General features: G+C 42.0%; 1 protein-coding gene, 1 long non-coding RNA gene and 1 pseudogene across 8 annotated transcripts in view; 2 read left to right on the top strand and 1 right to left on the bottom strand.

The window, feature by feature from the left end:
* AIG1 (androgen induced 1) overlaps positions 1-15,047 on the top strand; it is a 252,199-nt gene that overhangs the window by 71,045 nt on the left and 166,107 nt on the right. For all 7 annotated transcript variants that reach the window (XR_014845304.1, XM_021072473.2, XM_021072467.2 and 4 more), the window contains exon 2: positions 1,396-1,551. Coding sequence is in view for 6 of the 7 variants with exons in the window: in XM_021072473.2 (XP_020928132.1) it covers positions 1,396-1,551 (156 nt within the window). In the remaining variant the exon portion in view is untranslated. The remainder of the gene's footprint in view (positions 1-1,395; positions 1,552-15,047) is intronic.
* LOC146405974 (U2 spliceosomal RNA) lies at positions 8,193-8,298 on the top strand (annotated as a pseudogene).
* Positions 8,260-11,409, bottom strand: LOC102166818 (uncharacterized). The gene is made up of 3 exons (XR_297927.4): positions 11,337-11,409; positions 9,414-9,554; positions 8,260-8,665 (listed from the first exon to the last, which is right to left on the bottom strand). It is a non-coding gene; the product is annotated as an uncharacterized LOC102166818 (long non-coding RNA).

Here is a 15,047-nt window from a genome sequence, read left to right as displayed (position 1 = left end):
ACACTTTTACCCCCTCTTTAGGAACTTCACAAATGATTGGGCTCTAGCGTTTCAATGTTCTCTCTCTGTGATAGTCCAAGTAAACATAGCTGATGAGAGTAATTCAATTTGTAACTGACTTGTGAGTGTACAAGTGGTTGTTGTACATTTTGGGGGAAGATGGTGTGGATATCTAAGTTTATATGACTTTGGAAAGACTATTTCATAAAGACCGTAAACCTGAGAAAGAGGTCATTTAGTTCAAGTTTGACAGCAGAGCATTGCTTTGTTTCATTTCAGTCTTTTTTTTCTTTTTTCTTTTCTTTTCTTTTTTTTTTTTTGTCTTTTGTCTTCTTAGGGCCACACCCGCGGCATGTGGAGGTTCCCAGGCTCGGGGTCTAATCAGAGCTATTGCTGCCAGCCTATGCCACACCCACAGCAATGCCAGATCCGAGCTGCGTCTGCAACCTACACCACAGCTCATGGCAACGCCAGATCCTTAACCCACTGAGCGAGGCCAGGGATCAAACCCGAAACCTCATGGTTCCTAGTCGGATTCATTTCTGCTGTACCACGACGAGAACTCCTTATTTCAGTCTTGATTATTGCATTCAGTTCATTCTGTATGACTCAAGGATTAGAAGCTTTTTTTTTTTTTTTTTTTTTTTGCATTTTAGGGCCACACCTGCAGCATATGGAGATTCCCAGGTAGAGGTCGAATCAGAGCTGTAGCTGCCGGCCACAGCCACAGCCACAACCATGCAGGATCCGAGCCGCATCTGCAACCTGCACCACAGCCCACGGCAATGCCAGATCCTTAACCTTCTGAGCCAGGCCAGGGATCCAGCCTGCGTCCTCATGGATGCTAGTCAGATTCGTTAGTCACTGAGCCACGATGGGAACTCCAAGGACTAAAAGCTTTATACCACTTCCTTCAGCTGAAAAAAAGTATAAATCTAAGAAATTAAATCATAGGAAAGTTTCTTCACATTTGGACTAAATTGTCTGTTTTATTATTGATCTCTTTCTGATCTTTTTCTTTGCACTTCTTAGATGTTTGCACACTAGTCAATATAACTAAGCCACAAATGTGATACTTGAAAATAATGGACATGTCATTTTGAGAACTGATACAGCTTTCTGTTGGGCCTGTTTAGATGTGTGTCTGTGCATGTTTTGCATTTGTTTTCAGGGGTGCAAAAATGGAAGTCATGTTTTTAAGATGAATTTTCTTCCCTTTGATAGCAAGTTGTAAATATCTTACTCTTTTTTTTTTATTTGCGGGGTCAGCTCTTTAAATGTTCTTTTGATCCTCTTTTACCCTGTGTCATGCTGCAAAGGTGTAGCTTGTTTGCTGTCCCACAGCTTGGGTCTCCTTTGATCTTAGTAATTAATACAGCCGTTGTCTCCCTCCAGGTTATCCAGGCTGTCTTTTTTGGCATCTGTGTGCTGACCGATCTCTCCAGTCTTCTGACTAGAGGAAGTGGGAACCAAGAACAAGAGAGGCAGCTCAAGAAGCTCATCTCTCTTCGGGACTGGATGCTGGCTGTATTGGCCTTTCCTGTTGGCGTTGTGAGTATGATGTGGAATGCATTTTATTATTTTATTTTATTTTTGCTTTTTCGGGCCACACACTAGGCATACGGAAGTTCCCAGGCTAGGAATTGAATTGGAGCTACAGCTGCTGGCCTGCACCACAGCCACAGTAACTCAGGATCCGAGCTGCATCTGTGACCTGTGCCGCAGCTCACAACAATGCTGGATCCTTACACTGAGTGGAGCCAGGGATGGAATCTTCATCCTTGTGGATACTGGTCGGGTTCATTACCACTGAGCCACAGCGGAAACTCCTAGAATGCATTTAACCACAAAAGAAACTTGGGTCTTATTTCAGACTTCTAAGAGGGGAAAAAGGGGGCTCATTGTAGGTTTCCGTATTGGGGCTGACATGACAAAGCACCACAGACCGAGTGGTATAAACAACAGAAAATCCTTTTCTCACAGTTCTAGAGGCTGGAAGTCTGAGATCCAGGTGTCTGCAGGGTTGATTTCTCCTGAAGCCTCTCTCCTTGGCTTGTAAGTGGCCTCCTTCCCTGGTGTCTTCACATGCTTTTCCCTCTGTGTATGTCCTGTCCCAATCTCTGCTTCTTATAAGGATGCCAGTCATGTTGGATCTGAGCCCCTCAACGGCCTTATTTAATCTTTTTTTTTTTCTTTCTTTTTTTGTATGTGTATCTTTTTGTCTTTTCTAGGGCCGCTCCTGCAGCATATGAAGGTTCCCAGGCTAGGGACTGAATTGAAGCTATAGCTGCCGGCCTATGCCAGAACCATAGCAACTTGGTATCCGAGCCGCGTCTGCAACCTACACCACAGCTCATGGCAACACCGGATCTTTAACCCACTGTGCAAGGCCAGGGACCGAACCCACAATGTCATGGTTCCTAGTTGGATTCGTTAACCACTGCGCCACGACGGGAACTCCACAATCTCTAATTGCCTTGATAAAGGCCCTGCCTCCAGGAGTTGCCATGGTGATGCAGTGGATTAAGAATCCGACTACGGGAGTTCCTGTCACGGCTCAGCGGTAAAACCTGACTAGTATCCATGAGGATTTGGGTTTGATCCTTGGCGTCAATCTGTGGATTAAGGTTCTCTCCCTAGTCCTGGCAGTGGGTTAAAGAAACCGGTGTTTCTACAGCTGCAGCGTAGGTTGCAGCTCTAAATGGGATTCGATCCTTGGCCTGCGAATTCCAAGAAGCCTTGGGTGAGGCCATAAAAACAAAAACAAAAAAACACTAAAAAACCTGCCTCCAAATATGGTGACGTCCAAGATAGTAGGAGTTAGGACGTCAACATATTGATTTTAGAAGGATGCACTTCAACCCATAACAGTTTCCTAAGCAGCCTAAACTTGACATATATGTTCCGTGGGCAGTGTGACCATTCTAATATTTTAGAACCTGGGAGAGAAAGTCAGTATTAGCTCATACTTACTCACTTACCCAGCAGTGCCATTAGCTAATATCACTTAAGTAAATGCTGCATAATGTTTGGGTCTGTTCTGCCTTCATTGATTTTCACTGTTTTTCAGTTAGATTCCCCCCATAACCTAACTTCCTTCACAGGTCTGTTAATCATCCATTATCTGTATATAAACCATGTTTCTTTAAAGGGCCAGGGCCCCATGAGATTCTATAGATTTTAACCTCTATATAACCAGAAGAAGAATGAGAAAACTCTTCTAAATTATGAGAATAAATAAGAGTGCATTACCTGGTTCAAATTTAGAGCTTTCATTGGCCAGCTGATTTCTGAGAAAAAAAAAAAGAAGCCCGTATACCAAGTATAAGGTCCTTTGTAGGCAGAGTCAGAGAGTTGTTTTTTAAATCTTTCCAATAGCTCTTATTCATATTTGCCAGATTTACACCTGGCAGACCCCTCTATGTGGTTTTTCTAAGACCAGTTAGTGAACACCCAGACTATCACTGAATTGCTTTCTCTGTGTACTGAGTTGTGTTTTCTTGGATGAAATAGCCCATAGCTCTTGACAACAACACAAGGGGAGTAGTATAATCTGGTCACACTTCTTTGCTCCTGCCCTCATCCTTATCCTCTGAAAACCTAAATGGATGCTCAGATTGAAGCTATCCAGCAATCCTCTCAAATTCTATTGCTTAACATAACAGTTAAATGCTTTATGTATTATTTAATATTTCTTTCTTTGGACTTGTCTTATAAAATTCAAACACTTTCTATCAGAATAGTCATCAAAGAGAAAATTTCCATTGACCTAAACTGTGAAGACCTATACTTTCTGCATAAAAGAATTATTTAGAAAATTCAAGTCTGTGTATTGTTTTGTTTCTTTGTAATGGCACACTCCCTTGGAATTTCTCTAATTATGTTACTGCCTCTGGAGGTCTTCCTAGGCTAGAAGGAATACAATAGTAACATCATACAAGAGTAAGTAGGAATATGCTATTAACATGTTTTCTCTTTACTCCGCCTCCCCTTCTGTTATGTGGTGTCAAACTGTGTCCCTAAGGACTTCTGTTGTCTGTCTTGCCACTCTCATCAAAGGCTCACTGCACATGCCCTCTAGACATTTATGACAGTATTACTTTGGTGGGAAACCTTTTGCACCTGCTTGAAACTTGAGATATTTGTCAGTTTTCAGTATCTTTCCTGAATTTAGTCTGTCTATGGTCTGTGGTTTGTAAAAAGAATGGGAGTCTTTTTGTTTCCTGGTTTGTTTGATGACATCTGCTCCATCCCTCCAGGTTTCGCTAGTTTTGTTGTTTTGTCTCTGGTTTTGAAAGAGCAAAGAGAAGTCATGATGCCTTTAATTTCTCCCCCCTTTTTAGGCCAGAAATCATATCATATTTTCATCACATAATGTACACACTTTCCCAGTGGATGAGCTTCACAGAAGTTAGAGAATAAATACTGAATCATAGATATGCAGTTTTACTGATTTCCTTAACTCTTATTTTTTCTTGCCCATGATATTTTATAGTCAATGTTTATGTTTTTCATAATCTTCCCTGTTATTATGAGTCACTTTCCCTTGTATAGTCACTAGCCTTTTATTTTTCCTGAAGTTTTTGGAGCCTCCCTCCTCTCCTTCCTTCTCTCTCTCTCTCTCCTTTCTCTTTCTTTTTCTCTTGCTGTCTCTCTTTCATATTAGAAAGAATTTCCTTACATTTTCCATTGTTTCTTACTCTGTCACTTGACTTTTTGTATCTATTTACATAATTTCTCACTCTAATACGTTGAAATTCATTCTGGGGCCCCAAACTGATAAATGCCTTCTTCCTAAACCCCTTTAATTTTACTGTGAAGCCATATTTACAGAGGATATGGAATTGGCTCTTGGTGATCTTTTTTTTTTTTACCCATACCTGCAGAATATGGAAGTTCTCAGGCCAGGGATTGAATCCCAGCTGCAGCTTTGACCTCTGCTTCAACTGCAGCAACGCCAGATCTTTAACCCACTGTGGCTGACTGAGGAGCAAATCCACATGGCCACAGAGACAATGCTGAAAGCTTAACCTGGTGTGCCCCAGCAGGAACTCCAATAAGGTTTTTTTTTTTTTTCTTTTTAGGTCCTCACCTGTGCCATATGGAAGTTCCTAGGCTAGGGGTTGAATTGGAGTTGCAGCTACTGGCCTACACCACAGCCACAGTAATTCTGGATCCAAGCTGAGTCTGAGACCTACACCATAGTGCATGGCAGCACCAGGTCTGTAACCCCCTGAACAAGGCCAGGGATCGAACCTGTATCCTCATGGATACTAGTTGGGTTCTTAACCTGCTGAGCCACAATGAGAATTCACGATAATCATTTTTATCCAAAATATTTTTTTCATTGTAATGTAAGAGTTTAATGATGTTTTGCCCGTTTTTCTCCAAGGTTATTCCCCAACTTTCCTTTCGAATGAGCCCTAGTCTTTGCCATGACATCTGTGGTTCCTCTCCCCCTTCTGGGTCTCCTGAATCTCTCCCAGCTGCTTAATAGGGTCTAGAATTCCACAGTAGTTTTATCACTTAAGATTTTCCTCCTTGTTAAAATGTGAATCCTTCCTAAAGCAGTGCCACTACGAATCACTTGAGTCATCTTTACTCTTCCTGGGACTCCTGGCCTGGGAGGAAGGTGCCCAGCCCAAAGGGTTCGTTACCTCAGAAGGATGGGACTAGTAGTCGTGCCCAGGACCTATATGAATCTGTAGTGTAAGGATGCTTATCATGTGTGCAAATGATTAGCTGTAACATTTGTAATTAAACACCTTGTACCATATTGGTTGACACAGTTAACATCCTAAAGGGCAGGTCCCCCACATTCTCCCTGTGCCTGGAGAGCCTGGGGCTTGGGAGCTTCCAAAGGAAGGAGGTGCAGAAGCTCCACTTAGAAACGTGTGGTCCCCAGAGACCTCCAGGCTCTGACTGCCAGGCGACTGCCAGCCTCAGAGGAATTCCTCCACTGCCTTCTCCTGGCCTCCTCAACCCTACGCCTTTTGTTTGTCAGCCACAAGCTTGCCAGGGTTAGGCAATGTTATTTTTGCTTCCTCGCACAGGGCAGAAAGGCAACAGGCATAAAAAGAGGGCAGAATGGCAGCTGAATGTATCACCTCTGCTCACGGTGTCCCAAAGAGACCTCTTAGCACCGAGCTTTTCCTGGCACTCCCATTATCTCTCTCTTTCACCTCAGCGGCAGCAGTGGCAGCAAGAAAGACCCATGCGGGTTATCTAGGATTTGTATTTTCTCTCCTAATGCTTCCTGCAATAACGAGGTTAATTGAGAGCCGACAGTAATGGCTTTATGTGGGCACGAAGCACTAAATATGATTTTGTGACCTGTGGACCCGCTGTGTCTGCTTCATGCACTCTCTCTCAAGGAAGTAGAAAAGCAATGAAGCCTTTCAATCCAAGGCAGTTGGGGTAGAGCTTTGTTTCAGTCTAACCTTGAAGAGATCAGGCAGGGTTGCTTGAGTGAATATCACATGTATCATCCTGATTTGTGTAGATTCCCATAAATGCAAAGCTGGCCTTGATTAGTAACGCTAATGGCCGGAAACCACCACCACTCCCAAAGCCTGGCAGCTCATTTTGCCGGGATCACCCCTGGGAGGCTCTTCTTACCATGTGCAGTTCATTTCTGAACCCTGTCACCCTTTTAAAGAAGCATTACAAATAATTCTATGACATTATGTGGTCTGGAAGCACTGAAGTTTATTAGGAGCAATCAAACCAAGAATGCCTTTTGTCTCCTGCGAGTTTGTTGACTTTTGTGCTGGCAGATCCTCCTTGAGTTAAGAGAGTAGGCTAAGGCTTTCAACCAAAAAGAGGGAGAAAAAAGAGGAAGAAAAAAAGAGAAAGAGTAGCAACAAATGAGGCTGATGAGTATGAAATTGCCTCTTTCAAAAATCCTACATGTCTCCAACTGCGATCCTGTTTCATGACAAAGCACAGCCATGTACTTTCCATGAATTCAAGTCCCTGCACCCCATTCATCCTCACTGCTCAGCTTGCATAGTGCACGTAATCAAATCCCACCACCTCCTCTGGACACCTCTGTCCCTGGGGTCCCTTGGGTTACTCTAGGCCAGGTGTTGGGTTGCTGCTTAACTAACCTTGACCAGTGGGTGAAGATGAGGATATACCTGTCTCAATAGAGAGGGAGTGGGTCCGAGAAGGTCCTGGAATTTTGGATCAGTTCTAACCCAGGCTGGGTTCCGGGGTATCCCGAGCAGACCAGCATGTGCTAGGATGAGCCTGTCTGGAATTTGAGCTTTTCATCTGAGTTTAGTGTCAAAGCTGCTTGTTAAGTGACCATTTCTGGTGTTACAATCATGTTCTCATAAAGACTCTATGAAGATTTTACATGTAACAACCTAGTTTAGAATCCTTTAAAACTTGTTTTTATCAGTAGGGACTGTATGGTATCTGCTTCCTTAGGAAACCTGAAAAGCAGAAGTTGAAATTTCAAAGACATCCTCAGAGTAAAAGTAGGTATCAATCATTTTTAAGAAGTGATTCTTTGGAGTTCCTGCTGTGGCACAACAGGATGGGAGGTGTCTCCAAAGTGTCAGGACATAGCTTTGATCCCTGGCCTGGCACAGTGGGTTAAAGGATTTGGCATTGCCGTAGCTGCAGCATAGGTCACAACTGTGGCTCGGCTCGGATCTGATCCCTGGCCTGGGAACTCCATATGCTGCTGAACGGCCAAACAAAAAAGTCATTCCTTAAAGTCTTCATTTTTTGACATACTAGCTAACTCTAAGCCATCCTTCATAAAAATTTTGTGATGCACATAAAGTTAGATCTCCATACCTCTACAGTTTAAAAAACATTATTTTTATCTCTGATATTTATTTATTTATATCTTTAACTTTTATTTTTTCCATTGTAGTTGGTTTAGAGTGTTCTGTCAATTTTCTGCTGTACAGCAAGGTGACCCAGTCTCACACACACACACACACACACACTCATACTCATACTCATATATATATATATATAATATATTCTTCTCACATTATCCTCCATCATGCTCCATCGCAAGTGACTAGATGTAGTTCTCAGTGCTATACAGCAGGATCTCATTGCTTATCCATTCCAAAGGCAATAGTTTGCATCTATTAACCCTAGATTCCCAATCCATCCCACTCCCTCCTCCTCCCCCTTGTATAAAAAAATAAATAAATTAAAAAAATAAAATCACTTCTTGGCCTTTTGGCTAAGATCAAGTGTAGTATCTGTGATTTTTAAATGAAAGAGATAGGCTTAAATGGAAAGCAGATTTATTAATATTAGTTACTAATATAAATGTCTGTTAACACACAAAGGAAGGGAATTTGATTCTCTTTGAGATTGTAAATAAAAGCAAATGCTTTTCCTTCTGTTTTGATATCAAGGGGAAACTTGGGATTTAATACACTTAATATTGGCTGATCCTCTCTTTATTAAATTTTTATACAGGTACCTAAAATCAAGCTCTTTTCTATTTTCTTTAGGCCTTCATTTATGTTTTAAGTTTCTTCAAATGCCCTTTTCTTTTCTTTTCTCTTCACTTTTGAAGTTAAAAATATAATATCTGCTAGATTGTATTTCATGGTTAAATCCAGTTCATTCAGGGTTGAGTCCGTCATAGGCTTTCTTCCTGCACTGAAGTGAGTATGAGTTGAGTTGCCTAAAAGGGAAGGTTTAGAGATGAGGATTTATTCAAGATCAAAAGGGGCCTTTTCCTCCCATTCCAGGAGAGATGCTCAGAAGACTGTCATTACCTAACCTAGGTGAGTAGTCTTACAATCACCGTTTTGATAGCCTTTCCCAAGGACCAAGGATGTAATATGACTAGACAGATGTACCCCATTGGGAACCAGGTTGCTTCTCAGCCACCTTATATATTCCTCTCTCCTAAATGAAAACCAGATTTCCTGCCTGGCTGACCTATTTAAAATGTATACATTTATGCTAACTCAGTCTGCTTTCTCTGGGCTTGCAAGACACATTTCTTGAACATGAAAAAATAATCACACTTTAACAGAATATTACTCTAGGAGCCCACTTTTAATCACACTACAGTGAAAAGCACAATTTATATCCAGCACATTCAAGGGGTAGAAGCTCTAGTCAGGTCAGTAGTTATTTGCAGGTACACGGAGCTTAGTAGGTAGCAAGTACTGAGTGCTAGACGCCAAGACTGTGTGACTAAGAATTGATCTTGTCCTTCATGGTTCTCGCAGTGTAGAGAAGGTGACTTTATAAGTTATATCAACAAGTAAATTGAAAGAAAGTTTGATGAGTATAATGATACATATGGTTACAGAAGGAGCCCACGAAAAGGAGGGATTGATTTTAGAGAGTAGGAGGTCTTGGAAGATTTCCCAGGAATGATGATATCTGAGCTCTGCTTTGAAGAATGACTAAAAACTTACTGATGTATAAGTTAATGATGCTTTCAGCTTCAAGTATCAGAACATCCCCAGATATTCACCTGGCTCACTCCTTTGCCTTGTTCAAGTCTCTGTTCAAATTATTCCACCTCAGCATAGTGACATAACAGCACTGTAAATCAACTACATTTTAATAAAAATAAAATTAAAAAGTAATTATTTTGCACTATCAGAAAAATTATTCCACCTCAGAAAAGCTTCCATGAATAACCTTTATAAATTAATCTCCCATCATTCCCTATCTCCTTAACGTGCTTTGCATTCTCCATCAGCATTACTGCTGCCTGGCACATTACATGTTTATTCTTTTATTTCTATTGTATGTATCCTCTGATTTGGTACATGCCCTGGGAGGTTAGAGAGGTTGTGTGTTTGATTTACTGCCATGACCCAAGCATGTCTAAATAATTCAGTATTTTTTGAGTGACTATCCAACCAACTGTGTTTTGAGCAATAAAGATATTTAATATCATAAAACAAGAAGTCTGTTAGCAGGCAGCATCAGGGTAGTTTGCTCAGTAAGATAATTTGAGGCTTCTACATTTTTTGTTTTCCACTTTTCTGTCTCCAAAGTGTTGACTTTTTTTCTTTGGACCTGCTGCCTACAATCTCAAGAGGGTTGATAAACCACCAAACATCGTGACTTCTGAAGCCAGGTTCAAGGCAGGGAGAGGAATAAGCTCTTAAGGGAGCTCTCCCCAAGGGTTTGTCTCTCCATCAGACAAATGAATCTTTCCCAGAAACTCCCATCAGTCAACTAACTCCCCATTGGTTAGTTCCTCCCATTGCTTAGAACCATCAGGTGGCTAGAACTGGCTGCAGGGAATGCTGGGAGAGCAGTAGAAGAAGGGAATGAGGTTACCACCAGGGCTTGAATTAATTATGATTTGCCCTTATGGGTTAGGCACACTGCTGCCCAAACAAAATCAGTAGTTTTAGGAAATATTATAAGTAACAAATTCTGAGACTATTAATTAAATGTAAAGTAAGAAAAGCTAATAGGACTTTAGGTAAATTATTGTTTATGTTGCTAAGAAAAATAGAGTAAAACTGATGAGGCTAATCATAGACAATGTCAGTCTTAGCCGAGAAAGGCATATTTTTTCCAATCCCTTCTCTACCAGTACCATTTTTTGGTGTGCATTTTCATCAGTATTACATGAACAACTCTCAAAATCTGACACTGGAAGAAGTTCTTCTCAAAGAAAATCACTTATGTTACACAATTGACTAAGCGGCTTATGTTCTGTTTCTGAAACTTCATACAAAGTTTGTCAGAGGTAGCCCCGCTTTAACCCAGCCACTCAGATATACAGACACCAGATTCAGTGAGTAAACCTGCCTTTAATAATAGTCCTTCAAGAATTGTAGAGAATTATCGTGTCCTCCATATCACTACACAGGGTTCCCTCCCAGTCTCTCTGGGCAAAAGGCCACAAACATATCTCAGAAAATGAAGATAGCTTCTTCCCATATTTATATCCCTGAGTGAGAGAGACATTTGAAATGTCTGATTGAGAAAAGGTAGAATTGATCTTTAATAACATTTAAAATGTGATGCGTATTATAAAAAAGGCATATGATTCCTCTTCTTAAAAATATGACACCCCCCTTCCCAAAGCCAGGACCTTGCATGTGCCCTTGTTCGGGGGACCAGGAACAAGACACACTATCAGTTGTTGATTTACAAAAAAGAAAAAAGGAACTCCTTTCATTTTCCTTCTTCCTTGTCTGTGTATTTGCCTCCCTATGTCTCTACCTCTGTCTCTCTCTTTCTCGCTTACATTTCCCCTCCTCAACCTTCTACCACAACCATCTCCTCCTTTGTAGAAAAAGAAACAATTTGCTGTGTGGATGTTCCTGAAATTCCTACAGTCCTTGTGGGCGTTTTGAGGTAACTCTTACCTGTTTTCAATGGATCAAAATGTCCTGTGTTAACTCAGCCGATATCAAAAGGAACATTTCCCCCCAAGGAAGGAACCAGTGGACTTTCCACCTACACAAAATTTATTAACTTTTCATTGTGCAATGACTGTGTTAATGATTTGCTTATTTTACCACAAAGAGCCAGCCCAGGATGGGACTTCCACTCATGGTGCCTTTTTATAATTCTGCTAGGAACAAAAGCTGAGGTGTAATTCTGGCTTTGGGGGCGTGTCCTGAAGACACGGGTGGAAAGGTGAGAAGATGGGGCAGGGGCGCGCATGTAGCCACAGTTCACAGGCGTCCCTGCCACCCTGCCCACTGTCTCCTAAGTGCCTCTGAAGAAGCTTTTCAAGAAGTTTCCCTCTTCAGAAGGTCCCTTCATCCCGTAGGTTAGGTCTGTGCTTCATTTACCCATAGGAATAAATGTATCCCAGGAGCTTGGGCTGTGGTGACCAAAGTTTGGTGCAACACAAGGAGAATGAAGGGAGCTGTGTCACTCTCTGGGTTCCCTACCTGGTTGCGCATGATTCAGCCGGGGGAGAGTGAGGAGGGATGTGAAATAAGAGACTCCGAGGTGGGAATGATGGTGTGTGCACGTTGGAAGGCATGAATGGAGGAGAGGAGTTTTCTGTGCTTATGTTTGTCACCTCCGCCACTTAATCCCGAGGAGGGCCCTCCCCTTTCTTCACCTACAAAAATCAACCACAAAGTTAGAATGATTGCCCTCCTACAAGCACAAAAAACTCAGCAGAAAAAGCCACAGCTCCCCCAGGCCCGGAAAAGCACATGAGTGCTCCCGTACCCAGGGGAGTGCTGTCAAAATTAGCACTGAGTCAACACAGGAGAACAGCCCCTAGGTTCTCGTTTGAATATTCAGAAATTCTACCTGTACTCCCTTCCCTTCCAAATTACCTTCAAGTTCTGGAGAAGATACTACAGACCCTGAGGCATTTGTTATCACTTTTCTTTTTTGTTTCCAGCCTGGGGACTCGCTGTCCCATTTACGTCCCCCTCCCTTTTTTTTCTTTTTTTAAGGGTCACACTAGAGGCATATGGAGATTCTGGGCTAGGGATCAAATTGGAGCCGCAGCCGCCAGCCTGTGTCAAAGCCACAGCAACTCGGCATCTGAGCTGCATCTGCGACCTACACCACAGTTGGCAGCAGTGCCAGATCCTCTAACCCACTGAGCGAGGCCAGGGATGGAACCCCCATCCTCATGGATTCTAGTCAGGTTCTTAGCCTGTTGAACCACGACAATCCCCCATTTACACCTTTGGAAACTTCTCACCAAATCCCTTCCCTTAGTGGCAAAATCTGCTAGCAACTCAAGAGCCTGGAAAGCCTCTGAATGAGAGCTAGCCCCTACTACACGATGTTGTGGGCCACACACTGTGCTAAGGGCTGTGCTCTGATTACTTATTTAATCTTCACGGCCCCCAAAGGTAGGGATGTCCATCATTCCCACTTCACAGAAGATGCTTCTGTTGTATAGTCTGATGGACCCAGTTCCTGTGCTGCAGGTCCCTTTCCTGAGGTCCACAGCGAGGAAATGTTGCAACTTGGATTTGAACCCAAGCACTCTGATAATGGAGGGCTTTCTTGTCACAAGTACTCTACACTGTAGGACAAACCAAACCCAAGTTTGCTTTTCATCCTTCACCTGATAGATGCTTTTAGCTATCTACATGAGCTCTGAGCTGACCCCAACTTCTCATTTAGGACAATGCATCGAAGATTAGAAAAGGACTTATGCAGAATCTGGCTCAAAGTCACTGTTTATCTTTTTCCTTGAGGCCATTTAACAAAAGCCTGTTCATTTGTGCTTATTATTGTTTCCCTTTGATGTATTATTTCATTGGCACCATAGAGCCAAGGGATTTATACAGTTTTACAGGCTGGTTTACAAAGTACAAATTTTGGCAAGAAAAGAACATCTTCCTGCTTTGACTTCTTGTTTCAGCAATTGGATACAGATTTAAGCCACCATGTATTTTACCCAATATGCTTGTTTTTAATCTGTGAAAATAAGGTTTCATCGGTAGAACTGGGGTACTAAATATACACAATATCATCTGTAAATCATCTCCGGGTTCCTAAGACGGCATTCTTTTGCTACACAATTGCGAAAGAGTATTTTTGGCTAGAAGTGAGCCAATACATTCTGCTCAGGTATCCTAACAAATCAACTGTGCCTACCCAGTGAAATGTTTTACTGAGAATTCCTAAGAGCCATTTCGTTCTGCTTTATCAGGAGAGTTTTCAGTCAAACTTACTTTTCTTTTTAAATTTATAATTTATCCCCCTCACCCCCATTTTTGACAAGGATTTAAGGTGGTCTAAGTCAAATTAGTTCGTTGATGTGGCCCAGCCTCCTGGACCTCAGCATCCTTCAGCAAAGGGCACCTGTAAGTAATCTTAACCTGTTTGGAGAAGAGTCTTCTACATTATGTTGCAGGATATGCAAAGGAGCCTTCTTCTGCTCTTTACCTTAAAAAGTGAGGCAAGCCAGAAAAATGGGGAGAAAACTTTGATAGACCTTGTGGCCAATTTGGTTAACATTTATTGAGGGCTGTATGCTAACCGCTCTCACAGGATTTCACTTACTCTCGTAGGGGATCTTATAAAAGTGAGCAGTGTAGATAATAGCACGTTCACTCATCCTTCAGACAGTGAGGGCAGCACAAGGACCAGGGCACTATGAGGGGAAGTGGCTGCCATGTTGGCTGTAACAGCTGTTTCCTGCTTGGCTCAGTCCTACCTGGAGATTTTTACCTGTGAATTGGACCCAGTCAGATGTGTTTGATGAAGGCTCTGTGCCTGGAGAATCTGAAGAAAAATATGGCAGTATGAGAGCAAAAAGAAAGAAAGCTCTAGGGGGAAAAATCATCCATCCAAAGTATATTTTCTTTGTGTCTCTTAGCTCTGTTAGCAGATCAGCATCCAAACAGATGTTTCTCCCCAATTTTGGCACCTTTCTGAGATGCTGATCCTCAAAGTAATTAGTTTAGTATAACCTCCTGGCTCTTAATTGATGAAAAGTGTTCATAAACAAAACCAAACAAATTCCACAATTGGTCAGCAGTTCAGGGCAGGGGGGCTAAGCAGGTGACCAGGAGTTCAAGTAGACCAAAATGCCAAGAAAAAACTCAAGCGCTGTTAGGCAAACGGATTGCTGACAGTCAGGGTGCTTATTATATGCATCTTTGAGCCACCTTGGTTCCAAAGGTGACTCTTTGCTTTTTTGACTCCTTCCACTTTATTTATACAGCGTAGATCATCACAGAAGGATTTAAAGGCAAAAAAAAAAAAAAAAAAAATCCATGCAACTTTCCACAATAAGCTTTTATTTCTTTTGTAATGAAAAAACCACATGTGTATTTTCATTTGCAAACGTATTCTCATTTAGAGATGTTCATGCTCTAAATTTAAAGGGTAAATTGTGCATAGGGGAAAAAAGGAGGGACACTGATACTAAAAAACAAACACACCCACCTCTCCGAAAGGTCTTTTCCCATTGCGAACTGTAGTCAGACCTTGCTGCCTATTTCCCCAGTTTGTTTATGCATATAATCTAAACGAAACAAAACGCAGAAAACCGGAGCCTCTTGCCTCTCCTACCTCCATAGCAGTTCAGAGGTGGTAAGGTGGCCATTTGTGGGTGTCCTGGCTGGGAAAGTACTCAGATGTCC

Source organism: Sus scrofa, chromosome 1, assembly GCF_054392235.1.
Source record: "Sus scrofa isolate SSC_HxYL_T2T_F1_AM1 chromosome 1, Sscrofa_HxYL_maternal_Yorkshire_Landrace_v2.0, whole genome shotgun sequence".
Taxonomy (NCBI): domain Eukaryota; kingdom Metazoa; phylum Chordata; class Mammalia; order Artiodactyla; family Suidae; genus Sus; species Sus scrofa.
This window is presented reverse-complemented; position numbering and strand designations above follow the sequence as displayed.